At 49.7% G+C, this 13,499-nt stretch overlaps 1 protein-coding gene across 1 annotated transcript in view; it reads right to left on the reverse strand.

The window, feature by feature from the left end:
* LOC132588273 (kinesin-like protein KIF19) overlaps positions 1 to 13,499 on the reverse strand; it is a 34,819-nt gene that overhangs the window by 1,908 nt on the left and 19,412 nt on the right. Inside the window, exons 9-14 of the mRNA XM_060260636.1 lie at positions 12,379 to 12,538; positions 9,849 to 10,023; positions 7,663 to 7,867; positions 4,604 to 4,874; positions 3,387 to 3,508; positions 2,534 to 2,670 (exon numbers count right to left, since the gene is read on the reverse strand). Of these exons, the coding sequence (XP_060116619.1) occupies positions 2,534 to 2,670; positions 3,387 to 3,508; positions 4,604 to 4,874; positions 7,663 to 7,867; positions 9,849 to 10,023; positions 12,379 to 12,538 (1,070 nt within the window). The remainder of the gene's footprint in view (positions 1 to 2,533; positions 2,671 to 3,386; positions 3,509 to 4,603; positions 4,875 to 7,662; positions 7,868 to 9,848; positions 10,024 to 12,378; positions 12,539 to 13,499) is intronic.

Genomic DNA, 13,499 nt, shown 5'->3' on the forward strand with positions numbered 1-13,499 from the left:
CTTTCTGAACATCTTGGTGTGCACCAAGGGAAGTACAGAGGGGGAACCATGGCACCCACAATCGCCACACTGGGGAACTCTGCCTTATAAGATTGTAAAGGGCAGCCAATAACAAGTACTTCCTTGCAACAGCTCCTTCCATAAGAACATAAGAGAAGCCATGTTGGATCAGGCCAATGGCCCCTCCAGTCCAACACTCTGTGTCACAGAAGAACATAAGAGGAGCCATGTTGGATCAGGCCAGTGGCCCATCCAGTCCAACACTCTGTGTCACAGAAGAACATAAGAGAAGCCATGTTGGATCAGGCCAGTGGCCCATCCAGTCTAACACTGTGTGTCACAGAAGAACATAAGAGAAGCCCTGTTGGATCAGGCCAATGGCCCCTCCAGTCCAACACTCTGTGTCACAGAAGAACATAAGAGAAGCCCTGCTGGATCAGGCCAATGGCCCATCCAGTCCAACACTCTGTGCCACAGAAAAACATAAGAGAAGCCCTGTTGGATCAGGCCAATGGCCCCTCCAGTCCAACACTCTGTGTCACATAAGAACATAAGAGAAGCCCTGCTGGATCAGGCCAATGGCCCATCCAGTCCAACACTCTGTGTCACAGAAGAACATAAGAGAAGCCATGTTGGATCAGGCCAATGGCCCCTCCAGTCCAACACTCTGTGTCACATAAGAACATAAGAGAAGCCCTGCTGGATCAGGCCAATGGCCTATCCAGTCCAACACTCTGTGTCACAGAAGAACATAAGAGAAGCCATGTTGGATCAGGCCAATGGCTCATCCAGTCCAACACTCTGTGTCACATAAGAACATAAGAGAAGCCCTGCTGGATCAGGCCAATGGCCCATCCAGTCCAACACTCTGTGTCACAGAAGAACATAAGAGAAGCCATGTTGGATCAGGCCAATGGCCCATCCAGTCCAACACTCTGTGTCACATAAGAACATAAGAGAAGCCATGTTGGATCAGGCCAATGGCCCATCCAGTCCAACACTCTGTGTCACATAAGAACATAAGAGAAGCCCTGTTGGATCAGGCCAATGGCCCATCCAGTCCAACACTCTGTGTCACATAAGAACATAAAAGAAGCCATGTTGGATCAAGCCAATGGCCCATCCAGTCCAACACTCTGTGTCACATAAGAACATAAGAGAAGCCATGTTGGATCAGGCCAATGGCCCATCCAGTCCAACACTCTGTGTCACATAAGAACATAAGAGAAGCCCTGTTGGATCAGGCCAATGGCCCATCCAGTCCAACACTCTGTGTCACATAAGAACATAAAAGAAGCCATGTTGGATCAAGCCAATGGCCCATCCAGTCCAACACTCTGTGTCACATAAGAACATAAGAGAAGCCATGTTAGATCAGGCCAATGGCCCATCCAGTCCAACACTCTGTGTCACATAAGAACATAAGAGAAGCCATGTTAGATCAGGCCAATGGCCCATCCAGTTCAACCCTCTGTGTCACATAAGAACAGAAGAGAAGCCATGTTAGATCAGGCCAATGGCCCATCCAGTCCAACACTCTGTGTCACATAAGAACATAAGAGAAGCCATGTTAGATCAGGCCAATGGCCCATCCAGTTCAACCCTCTGTGTCACATAAGAACAGAAGAGAAGCCATGTTGGATCAGGCCAATGGCCCATCCAGTCCAACATTCTGTGTCACACAGTGGCCAAAAAACCAGATGCCATCAGGAGGTCCATCAGTGGGGCCAGGACACTAGAAGCCCTCCCACTGTGCCCCCCCCCAAGCACCAAGAATACAGAGCATCATTGCCCCAGACAGGGAGTTCCAAGAATACACTCTGGGTAATAGCCACTGATGGACCTCTGCTCCATATATTTATCTGATCCCCTCTTGAAGCCGTCTATGCTTGTCACTGCCACCACCTCCTGTGGCAGTGAATTTCTGAAATATTCATTGAGTGCTAAGGAAAGTGCTGCTGGGCACCGTATCACCCATGGGCACCACGTTGGGAAAGCCTGTTCCAGCACCAATGCACTGTATGCAAAGGTGGCGCTTAGCTTTCCCTTCCTATTTTCCCATTTGGGGTTCATCCAGAAGTCTGGGAATCTGCTGGGCACACTGGTGCTCAGTTGGCAAAAAGATATGCCAGGTATCGTTAGGAAACAGAAATGCCCAGCCTGCCCCATTGGTAAGATCATCCCAGATTGTGAATGCAACCGCTGTCCAATGCTCCCTCTAAGCTGTGGAGCCTCGTGAGCACAAATTCTGCTTTGGGAGAACGTGGCATTAAAGTTGTGAGCTGCTGCATATGTGAGTTTGCTGTAGGGCCATCTTTCCTGAGCTAACACAAAACATATGTGTGAGCCAGAGGCTAAAAAAGCTGCGAGCTAGCTCACACGAAACTCAGCCCCTCTCTGCTTTCCCTCTCATCCCCTTTGACAGATTCACAATGTTTCTGTAACTGACACCTGCAGATGAACAGGGTTGGTTAGGTTTGACTGGGAAAAGGCAGGTGGACGTTGGAGGTTCCACCAGAAAGGGCAGCGATACCTGTCGGGTTCCACAACAATAGGAGGCAGCTCGAATTTGGGTCCCTCGGAGAACTCCTTCTTGTGAACAGGAGAGCCTCTTTGGTTCTCTTCTTTGTTTCGTTCTACTTGCAACGCTCTCTCCAGGACGGAGCGTTCCTGGGGAAGTAGGAAAAACACAGGCTTTATAACAGGAGAGGACAAACCATGGGATGTAGTAGACGCAGGGGTGGGATTCTAGCGGGAGCTCCTTTGCATATTAAGCCACACCCCTCTGATATAGCCAATCCTCCGAGAGCTTACAAAAAAGAGCCTTGTAAGCACTCGGAGGATTGTCTACATCTGGGGTGTGTGGCCTAATATGCAAAGGAGCTCCTGCTAGAATCCCACCCCTGAGTAGATGGACCAATGGCAGGGCACCCAAAGGGCAAGAGAGTTGGGAAGGGGGCTTTTCCATGCGTGCATCCCTCCCTCACAATAATTCTAGTCCACCACAAGGAGGGCTATAAAGCCTCCCTGATTAGAGCAGCAACAGCAGCCTGCACCTCCTGCCTGCAGTTATTCCTCCCCCCCACAGGGAGTGCTATAACTCCTTCCCGATGGGAGTAGCGGCAGCCTGGTATTTCTGGTATTTACCAAGTCAGCCAGCTATTTATGACTTGCAAGTACTCTTCCCCACCACAGGGGAAGATAGGAGCAGTGCCAGGCACTGTGTCTGCCTTGCAGTTTTTCTTACCCACCACTGGGGCTTTGAGGGTGATGCCAACTTTGCCCTGGGAAATTCCTGCAGATTTGAGGGTGGGGCCTGCAGAGGTGGGGATTTGGAGAAGGGTTTCACCTAGAGTCTATCTTATCATGGATGTAAGTCGCCTCACCCGAATTGCACTGGACATCAGGGAGTGAAACGCGAGCAGATGGTTCAGGGTCCCTTCCTCGAATTCGTGGGAATACAGCCGGTACAGCTTTCCCAGTGGGGGCGGAATAGCAATGTTGTGGGCTGGGATGAAAGGAAGGAAAAAAATAAATAAATGGAAAATGTTGCAAGACATTTGCTTGACCAGGACCGGATCATTCACTAGGCCAGTGATGGTGAACCTTTTAGAGACCGAGTGCCCAAACTGCAACCCAAAACCCACTTACTTATTGCAAAGTGCCAACACGGCAATTTAACCTTAATACTGAGGGTTTAGTTTAGAAAAAAACAACTCATAGCGAAATTAACAAACTGAAAGAACATTTGGTCTGGATAGCATTTGCTTAGGAAACCAACAAAATAGTCACATGTCAGAATGGTAGAATGATGGTGAGAGTGTCATAAGGCAATAAATGGAGGCTGTTCGTTGCTCTGTTGTTTGCAAGTCTGGGTTAAACTGAGAACATGCCTTTCCCAGAGGTGTTTCTGCCCACCTAATTTACTTTTGAACATGTAACATACATTACAAACATCATTCTAGTTTCCCATTAGGGAAAAAGAATACATTAAAATATAGTGTGTTTAGTAGGAGCTGGTGGTTAGGGTGGCCAAATCAGATCTGGGAGGTCCTGATTCATATGCCCACTCTGCCCTGGCAGCTTGCTGGGAAATCTTGGATCAGTAATATACTCTGAGTTAACCTGCCTTATAGGTTCGTTGTGAGGATAAAAGAGCAGGAAAGAGTGTGTCAAACCACTCCAGTGTCCTTTTGGGGGAGGAAGGCAGGGGATATATGATGTTAGTTAATAAATTAAGTTGATGAAAGGAGTTGAAAGTGAGGGGGAGCGAAGCCTTCTCCCACACGGGCTTCAAAAAGCCAGTAGGGTCCAGCTTCGGCGCAGCTCACCATGCCTCTGAGGAGGAGGGGGGCTACGGAGCATGGCTGCATTGCAGCTCCGGGGAGGGAGGGAAGGCGGGGTGGCTGCGGGGGGGGGGCAGGGGAGCACACGTGCCCACAGAGAGGGCTCCGAGTGCCGCCCCTGGCACCCGTGCCATAGGTTCGCCATCACAGCCGGCCCAATGTGGGCCGGCAGGTTGGGAACCTCCCAGGTGGAAGAACTCCTGCCTGGCCCGGGGGCCTGGGAGCCCTAAGAGAGGTATGCAGATCTGGGTCTTTACCCTTTATCAGGGAGCGCTGCTGCTGGATGATCTCCTCGCAAAGGCGCCGGTGCTGCTGGTGCCGCTGGATGATGAAGTCCTTCTGGCACAGGAGGCTATCCTTGCACAAGGCGCTGGCCTGCAGCTCCGTGCTGCCCACCTCCAGCTCGTGGGCCTTGCAGAGGAGACGCAGCACCTCTCGCTGGTCCTCGCTGGTGATCTGCTGGGGCAGGAGCTTCTCCATCTGAGAGGCCTTCTTCTTGGCGTTGGCCAGGCGTTGCTCCAGGTCAGCCTGAACGAGGGAGAACATAAGAGAAGTCACGTTGGATCAGGCCAATGGCCCATCCAGTCCAACACTCTGTGTCACACAGTGGCAAAAAAGTTTATATATACACACACACTGTGGCTAATAGCCACTGATGGACCTCTGCTCCATATTTTTATCTAAACCCCTCTTGAAGGTGGCTATGCTTGTGGCCGCCACCACCTCCTGTGGCAGTGAATTCCACATGTTAATCCCCCTTTGGGTGAAGAAGGACTTCCTTTTATCCGTTCTAACCTGACTGCTCAGCAATTTCATCGAATGCCCACGAGTTCTTGTATTGTGAGAAAGGGAGGAAAGTACTTCTTTCTCTACTTTCTCCATCCCATGCATTATCTTGTAAACCTCTATCACGTCACCCCGCAGTCGACGTTTCTCCAAGCTAAAGAGTCCCAAGCGTTTCAACCTTTTGTCATAGGGAAAAAAACTTTCTTCATAGAAAGATTTCTTCATAGAAGAAAAAACTTTCTTCATAGGGAGGGAAGGGCTTCCATCAACCACTGGCTTTAGCCCCCTTTCACAACATTCTGCGGTAAAAAAAAAACCCCCGCCTTGCTTGCGCATTTTGCGGAATGCGTAGAAGTGGGATCTGCAATTTTGTCCTTTAAGGACCCTTGCTCATTGGTTGTGTTAGAAGAACAGACTAACAGTGTCTCTTGCGTCATCACCCTTACAACAATGTCGCAAAAATTACGGTCAAGTGGCAAATTTCTTGCACCATTGGTGGCGATGTCCTGGTATTAAACCCTTTTGGTTGCAGGTATTAAAAGCAATTTGAGAAATGCTCTCAGTAGAAATTCTCCTTTGCACCAGAAGCAGTCTTGCTTGACTTTTGGGCACCTCACACATTAGACTCTTACAAAAAAGAGATCACTCTGATACTAGTTTCCATAGCGAAGACACAAATTGCTGCTAAGTGGAAAGCTAAAAATGCTGCCACAATGCATTCCTGGTATATTAAAATCTGGGACTTCTTCATACAAAGGAAACTAACCTTTCCCCTTAATTACTCTTCACCGCATTTGTATGAAAAAAACAATAGTTCAACCTTGGTTTCCGGTTATTTCATATTTAATGGATGATGAGTTTTACCATCTAGTCCAGGGGTGGAGAACCTCCGTCCCAAGGGCCATATACGGCCCTCAAGGTCACCTGTTGTGGCCCTTGGGGAATGCTGGGCTGAACCAAGCCGTGTAGCAGCCTCTCTGGGGCCTGGCTGGCCAGCGAGGATTGTGGGTCCCAGCCACTCTGTGCAGCAGCCTCCCCAGGGCCAGGCAGGGATCACAGGGCCCAGATGTACTGTGCGGCAGGCTCCCTGGGGCCTGGCTGGCCGGCCAGAATTGCTGCAGGGCCTGGAAAAGTTACTGCCACAGTTCAGTTTGCACTTGATTATTCCAGATGGTGTGACCCAATATGCTAGCGAATGTGATCTAATATGCTAATATTAGGGGATGTGGTCTAATATGCTACTGAGTTCCTGCTGGGCTTTTCTACAAAAAAGCCCTGAACCTATTTGCCTAGGGCAGCAGGCCAGGTGTCTGTGTGTTTGTGTGTGTGTGTGCGCGCCAGATTAGGCTCTCCCCACATGACTTCAAATAGAAAAATAATTATTTGCATTAAATTTGCTGGCCTGAATCATTCTCCGTTGGAGGAGCACTGTTTTTTAAGTTGATAATTTTGTATGGCCCGCGGATGATGTTATAAATATCCATATGGCCCTTGGCAGAAAAAAGGTTCCCTGCCCCTGATCTAATCCATTATAAGCTTCAATGATCTACTTTTGACTGAGCATATAGTAACTCCTTAAATTTCATGTATTATGTCCTCTTGTACTTGTTTGCCTGAGAATTGCGCTTAAGTTTGTAGAGCTGTTTTTCATGCTTTAGAAGTACTTGATTATTTATAATGTTATGCTGTATTATATTGGTGTTCTCAATAAAATTTTTAAATGAGAAAAAAAGACAATGTCTTTTGCTCAGTCCTCCAAGACTACAAGCACCATAGAGCAAACTAGATAGCTAGGCTGATATTAGTCTCCTATCTATGTGATACTATCACTCACCCTCTCTCAGGGAAATCTCAGGGAAATCTCAGGGAAATTCCTTCCTCTTTGTTCTCCTCCTCTTTGTTCTACTTCTTCCCTGCATGCATCAGGAAGAACGTCATGGGGTCTCCCCTCCTAATCTGAACTAAGCAGATGGCCTACTACAAACCAAAGCCATCCAGTTAGCTAGAATAGTTTAGTCACTCTTTCTCTCCACTACACTAATATGTTATGTTTCCTATTAAATATATCCACCAGTATTGGTTTCTTAACTTAAAGCAAGGGCTGTCTGTGCAATTTGTGAGAGAGTGTGGTAACCACTAGACTAGGCCACGCTGCTGCACTGAAGTTCAGAAGGAGCACTCTGCTAACCCTGAAGCGGGAGGAGGGCCTCAAAACCAGGGGATCCCCTGCCTCCAACTGAGGACCGGCAACCCTAACCCTTCTTCAAATTCTACCTCCAAAATCTCTATCCTCCAAACCAGGGCTTTTGTTCTGGAAAAAGAGGTGCTGGAACTCTCAAGAGGGAAACACACGGATGCCCTTCATGAATGTTGAAACATTTTTTTGATAATTTTGTTTCCACAAAAAGGTTCCGGAACTCCGTTTCACCGTGTTCCCCCCAGGAAAAAACCCCTGCCCCTAACCCTACCCACCATGTATCGCCCCAGCAAGCTCCCTCCAGCCTCTGCAAATACATCCCTCAGCCCTTACCTTTAAGGCAGCCGTTTTCCGCTGCTCCGCCAACAACATGTTGATCTCCTCCCTGGCCACGGCTACCTCGTGAGGCTCCGGCGAATCTTCTCTGGACCCCTCTCCTTCCTCCTCCTCCTCCTCTTTCTCCATGGCTTCATGGTCTCTATCGCTTACACGCCGCTGGCGGTACTTGCAATCCTGGTGAGCTTTTTCTCGTTCCCAGCTGGAAGAAAAGGGCATTTCAGCAAAGGGCGGGCCCATCTTGGGTCACCTGTGCAAATTGTACTCCAGAGAAGAAGAAAAAGACTGCAGATTTATACCTCGCTCTTCTCTCTGAACCAGAGTCTCAGAGCAGCTTACAATCGCCTATGTCTTCTCCCCCCACAACAGACACCCTGTGAGGTGGGTGGGGCTGAGAGGGCTCTCACAGCAGCTGCCCTTTCGAGGACGACTCCTGCGAGAGCTATGGCTGACCCAAGGCCATTCCAGCAGGTGCAAGTGGAGGAGTGGGGAATCAAACCCGGTTCTCCCAGATAAGAGTCCGCACACTTAACCACTACACCAAACTGACTTTTACCGTCTCCCTCCCACAACAGACTCCGTGTGAGGTGGGTGGGGCTGGAGAGGGCTCTTACAGCAGATGCCCTTTCAAGGACAGAGTCTCAGAGCAGCTCACAATCTCCTTTCCCTTCCTCCCCCACAACAGACACCCTGTGAGGTGGGTGGGGCTGGAGAGGGCTCTCACAGCAGCTGCCCTTTCAAAGACAACCTCTGCCAGAGCTATGGCTGACCCAAGGCCATTCCAGCAGCTGCAAGTGAAGAAGTGGGGAATCAAACCCGGTTCTCCCAGATAAGAGTCCACACTGCAGCAGTGTCCAGTCTGTGGGGGCTCTCAAGCACACCACACAGACCATCAGTCCCTAGAGCCAAAGATACCCCTTCAGGAGAACCGCAGATATCCCATTGTTGACGAGGGACCAGTCCAGACCTTGCAGCACAGGGGTCCCCAAGGCGGTGCCCACAGATGCAATGATGCCCACCAACACCTTCTCTGGAGGCTGCCAAGTGTTTTTATAGAAAATGGGCAGGGGCAGGTGGAACTTGAGCCCAGCACAGCTTCTGATTGGCTGTGCAGACTAAGATGCATTCTGCTTTAATGTGAAAGAGTTAACAGTAAGGGTGTGCAAAAAAAATGGTGTTGTTTGGGTTCGGGCCTGTTGAACCCCCCAAAAATCAGTATTTCCTGATATTCACAAATCCTAATGTTGGTGTGATATTGGGATTCAGGAAATAATGGGGATTTTTGGCTCCGCTATACCCTATTGGGAATGTCCTCATGGGGTATAATGGAGAAGGTAATGTAAAAGATCACACACACCCAGTTAGTGACCCCCCCTGTTCCATGCCCAGAAGATGGCAAAACCCCTCCAGGATCCCTGGCCAAACTGGCCTGGAGAGAAATGGCTGCCTGACCCCCAAAGTGGCAAACAGCATTTCCCTGGGCATGAGAACGAAGCTCTAATGTGACCCTTCCTACTCCCCTTCTCACGATCTGCCTAAGTTCATACTCCCTCAGCCTCATCTACCTCACTGGGTTGTTGTAAGGATAAAATGGAGGAGGGGGAGAAGCCTCGAACTCTGTGCCGAGCAGGCCCGTAGCTACAGAGGGCCCCCAATCTGTCTCCTTTGCTCCCCACCACTCCGGACGAGTAGCAGCATTGCTGCTGGTCTTTTTGCTTTTTTTCTCTTCCCTCCCCTAACACAGCATGCAGAGCAAGTGGGGAGGGGAGGGGGGAAAGAGCCAAGAGGTCTCTGTCCCTCTGAGAGAGGAGCACATAAGAAAGGGGTGGGGGGAACACAGCTGCTGTGACTGCCCAAGCAAAGGGGGGTTAGCTTGTGGAACTCAAGGCTGCCTACGGTGCTGAGAGCCCAGGGCTACTAAACCAGGTGGCCCCCCCGCCTGCCCCAAACAACAAATCCTTCTGTGGGCCCCACCAAACCTGAAATCCTGGCTACGGCCCTGGTGCTGAGCCCCTCGGAAGAAGGACAGAAAGGGAACGGACAGGTGTCCTTGAGCTGACATCCAAAGTGGAAATGTTTCTGATTGTCAGACGTTTGAAAGGTGTTGCATTAGACAGAAAACTGATCTCGCCTGTTTGCAAAGATACGGGGAGGGGGAGGGTGGTGGAAATCACCTTACTCACTCGGCAATGGTTAGCAGGTGCCTCGAGGTGTCGACGTGCAACTCCATGTTGGTGTTCTCCAGCTCCATGAGGCTGCGGCGCATGTCCATTTGGTCTTTGAATGCCCCGATCAGCTGCTTCCGGAGCTTGTTCATTTCTTGGCGGCTGCACTCCTCCGAGTCCTGCTGGGCCTCCCCTGAGAGGGAAACAAGGGAGCGGCCATCCCCCCACCTCAACTTTAAATTTAAAACAGGCATTTCTAACCCTTAATATGACTTCAAGAAGAAGAAGAAGAAGAAGATATTGGATTTATATCCCGCCCTCCACTCCGAAGAGTCTCAGAGCGGCTCACAATCTCCTTTATCTCCCTCCCTCACAACAGACACCCTGTGAGGTGGGTGGGGCTGGAGAGGGCTCTCACAGCAGCTGCCCTTTCAAGGACAACCTCTGCCAGAGCTATGGCTGACCCAAGGCCATTCCAGCAGCTGCAAGTGGAGGAGTGGGGAATCAAACCCGGTTCTCCCAGATAAGAGTCCGCACACTTAACCACTACACCAAACTGGCTCTCCAAAGTGGAGAGGGTGACGCTTAGAGAAATCTCAGAAACCAGGGTGGAAATTAAGGGTTTCCATCGGTCAAGGGGCAGAGCTTCTCCGAATGTGTCCCATGCTGCTTCCCGTGGAACTGTTTTTTAAAACGATACGCTCAAATCATTCAAACTCTGCTATCATTCCAAAGTTATCGTGTTTTGTTTTTGGCTTACAGACTACTTGAATCATTCTACTGCAGGGTTTCCCAAACTCCTCCCCCCCCCAACCCGGTTATTTCTACACTCCTCTTTCTTGACCCACTAAAATTTGGGGGTGGAGCCAGGAGGCAGGAAAGTACAAACATGCTTAAAACTCTTGCAATGTTTTTTTTAGTGGGACCCCAACACAGCAACGAGGAGCAGCAGCGGGGGGCGGTGCCACCCAACGCATCCTCCTGGCTCAGCTTCCCTGGCCAGGCTCGGCAGCGTCCAATGAGAGCTGTGGCCAGCCCCGATGGTCTCTGCAATGGCGGGGGTGGGGAGGAAGAGCGAAACCCAGGCCTGAGCGGCTGAAGCAGCAGCCACCTCAACGTCCCCAGCAGCCTGCACCCGGCCGGAGCAAAGCGGAAGGATAGCAGGAAGAGGGCCGGCCTGGGGGTGGGCCAAAGGCCAAGGGGGAGAGGGATGCAGCAACGGGATGGAGGGAGGCCATGGGCAGTGGCTTTCTCTATGGGAGGCATCCATGGCCCAGTATAGAGGCATCCATGGCCCGGTATAGAGGCGTCCATGGCCCAGTATAGAGGCGTCCATGGCCCAGTATAGAGGCATCCATGGCCCGGTATAGAGGCGTCCATGGCCTGGTATAGAGGTGTCCATGGCCCGGTATAGAGGCATCCATGGCCCGGTACCGGGTCGGGACCCGGTAAATGGGAAATGCTGTTCTACTGTATTTCTAATCTGCCTGCCGTTTCCAGTGAGACAGGTGAATTGTGGTGGAGAAAAGTTATTTATTCCCTAAGGATCGATTATTATTATTCAATAGCAAGGATACAATCACTTGTTCTTAAAAAAAGCCTAAAGCTCGTGCCCATCACTATGTCCAAGGACAGCAATTTCGAGGATTTAGTTATACCTTGAATAAAACCTTGTGGGTCTTAAAAGTGATACTGGATTCCAAGGCTTTTTTTGTAGCAGGATCTCCTTTGCATATTAGGCCACACACCCCTGAGGCTGCCAATCCTCCAAGAGCTTACAGTGGGCCCTGTAAGAAGAGCCCTATAAGCCCTTGGAGGATTGGCTACATCAGGGGTCTGTGGCTTAATATGCAAAGGAGTTCCTGCTACAAAAATAGCCCTGCAGTGGATTCTAACTTTATTCTGTAATACAACATATATTCTATACCAGGGGTGGCCAATGGTAGCTCTCCAGATGTTTTTTGCCTACAACTCCCATCAGCCTCAGCCAGCATGGCCAATGGCTGGGGCGGATGGGAGTTGTAGGCAAAAAACATCTGGAGAGCTAACATTGGCCACCCCTGTTCTATACACTCGCCCACCTTTCTTGCCTAGACTGAAGGCAGGTTATAAAGTGTAAAACAAAGCAATCAGATAGTGTAAGAGCACAAGAGAAGCCATGTTGGATCAGGCCAATGGCCCATCCAGTCCATGTCACATAGTGACCAAAACCCAGATGCCCTCAGGAGGCCCACCAATAAGGTTAGAACTTCAGAAGCCCTCTTGCTGTTGCTCCCCACCCAAGCAACATCACTGCTCCAGAAAGAGCATTCCTTCTAAACCTTGTGGCTAAGAGCTACTGATGGACCTCCGCTCCATATGTTTATTCAATCCCCTCAAGTCTATGCTTGCAGCTGCCACCACTTTCTGTGGCAGGTGAATTCCATGTGGTAATTACTCTTTGGGTGAAGAAGGACTTCCTTTTATCTGTTCTAAAGATGTCCAATAAATTGTTGGTGCAGTGCAAGTCTTCTGGGCCCATAACCCTTTTGGTCAAGTGATTACCCACCTCTGACTTGTACATCTTTGCCCCCAGAACCGAGCAAACTTCTGTCCTTCTCTTGGTTTTCAACCTTTGCCTTCAAGCGCTCAATCTCCCGGCGCAAATCCGAAATGATGCTGGTGTACTGAGCAATGTGGTAGGAGACGTTAAGCAGGTTCCTCTTGACCTGTCGGGTCAGAACAACCACCAGCTCCCATCAGAAAAGAAAACCTGTCGCAATTCAGCAGCTATCCAATGAAAGGACATCCTGCAGCCATGAAAAAAAGTGTCTTTCAAGCATACAGAATAACAGCATATGTAGAATACTGGAAATGCCTGTTTAGAGCTGGAATTAATGAGATGAGCATATCTGAATCTTCCAACTCTGGTGATTTGGTACACAAAATGCCAGCAAAAGTCACACATAATGTTAGCAGCATCTTAAAGACTGACAAAAAAATTGGGGGGGGGGGTATGCACTTTCAAGAGTCAAAGCTCCCTTTGTACTCTGTGATGACGTAACTTCTGGGGAATACCAGGAAGCATCGGTGAGGGCTCCAGGAATTTCCGGAAACTCCTTGCTTCAATTGGGAGCTAGAAAAAGTACAGAGGAGGGGACTGGAGCATCTTCCCTATGAGGAAAGAGCGAAGACTCTGGGACTTTTCAGTTGAGACTGAAGTTGACAAGTTTAGTTGACAAAGAGAAATATTTCTCCTTCTTCCCCATATTAGAACTAGAGGGCAGCCAATGAAGCTGATGGGCAGTAAGTTCAGGGTGGACAAAAGGAAATACTACACAGAGAGTTATTAAAAAAATGGGATTCACTGGGAATCTACTGCAAGAGGAAGTAACGATGGCCATAGGAGTCAACAGCTCTAAACAGGGATGAGATAGATTCATTGAGGGCTACTAGCCATGGTGGCTGAGGGGAAACCTTCACATTCAGAGGCCCTAAACCTCCGAATCCTAGAGCCAGGAGGCAACATCAGGGGAAGGCCTCCGCCTTTGTGCCCCATTGTTGGCCCTCCAGAAGAACCGGCTGGCCACTGTATGAGATGGAATGCTGGACTAGATGGACACTGGTCTGAAGGAGGAGGAGACTGGTTAACACCCTGCCCTCTGGGGAGTCTCAGAGTGACTTACAATC

This window comes from Heteronotia binoei, chromosome 20, assembly GCF_032191835.1.
Source record: "Heteronotia binoei isolate CCM8104 ecotype False Entrance Well chromosome 20, APGP_CSIRO_Hbin_v1, whole genome shotgun sequence".
Taxonomy (NCBI): Eukaryota; Metazoa; Chordata; class Lepidosauria; order Squamata; family Gekkonidae; genus Heteronotia; species Heteronotia binoei.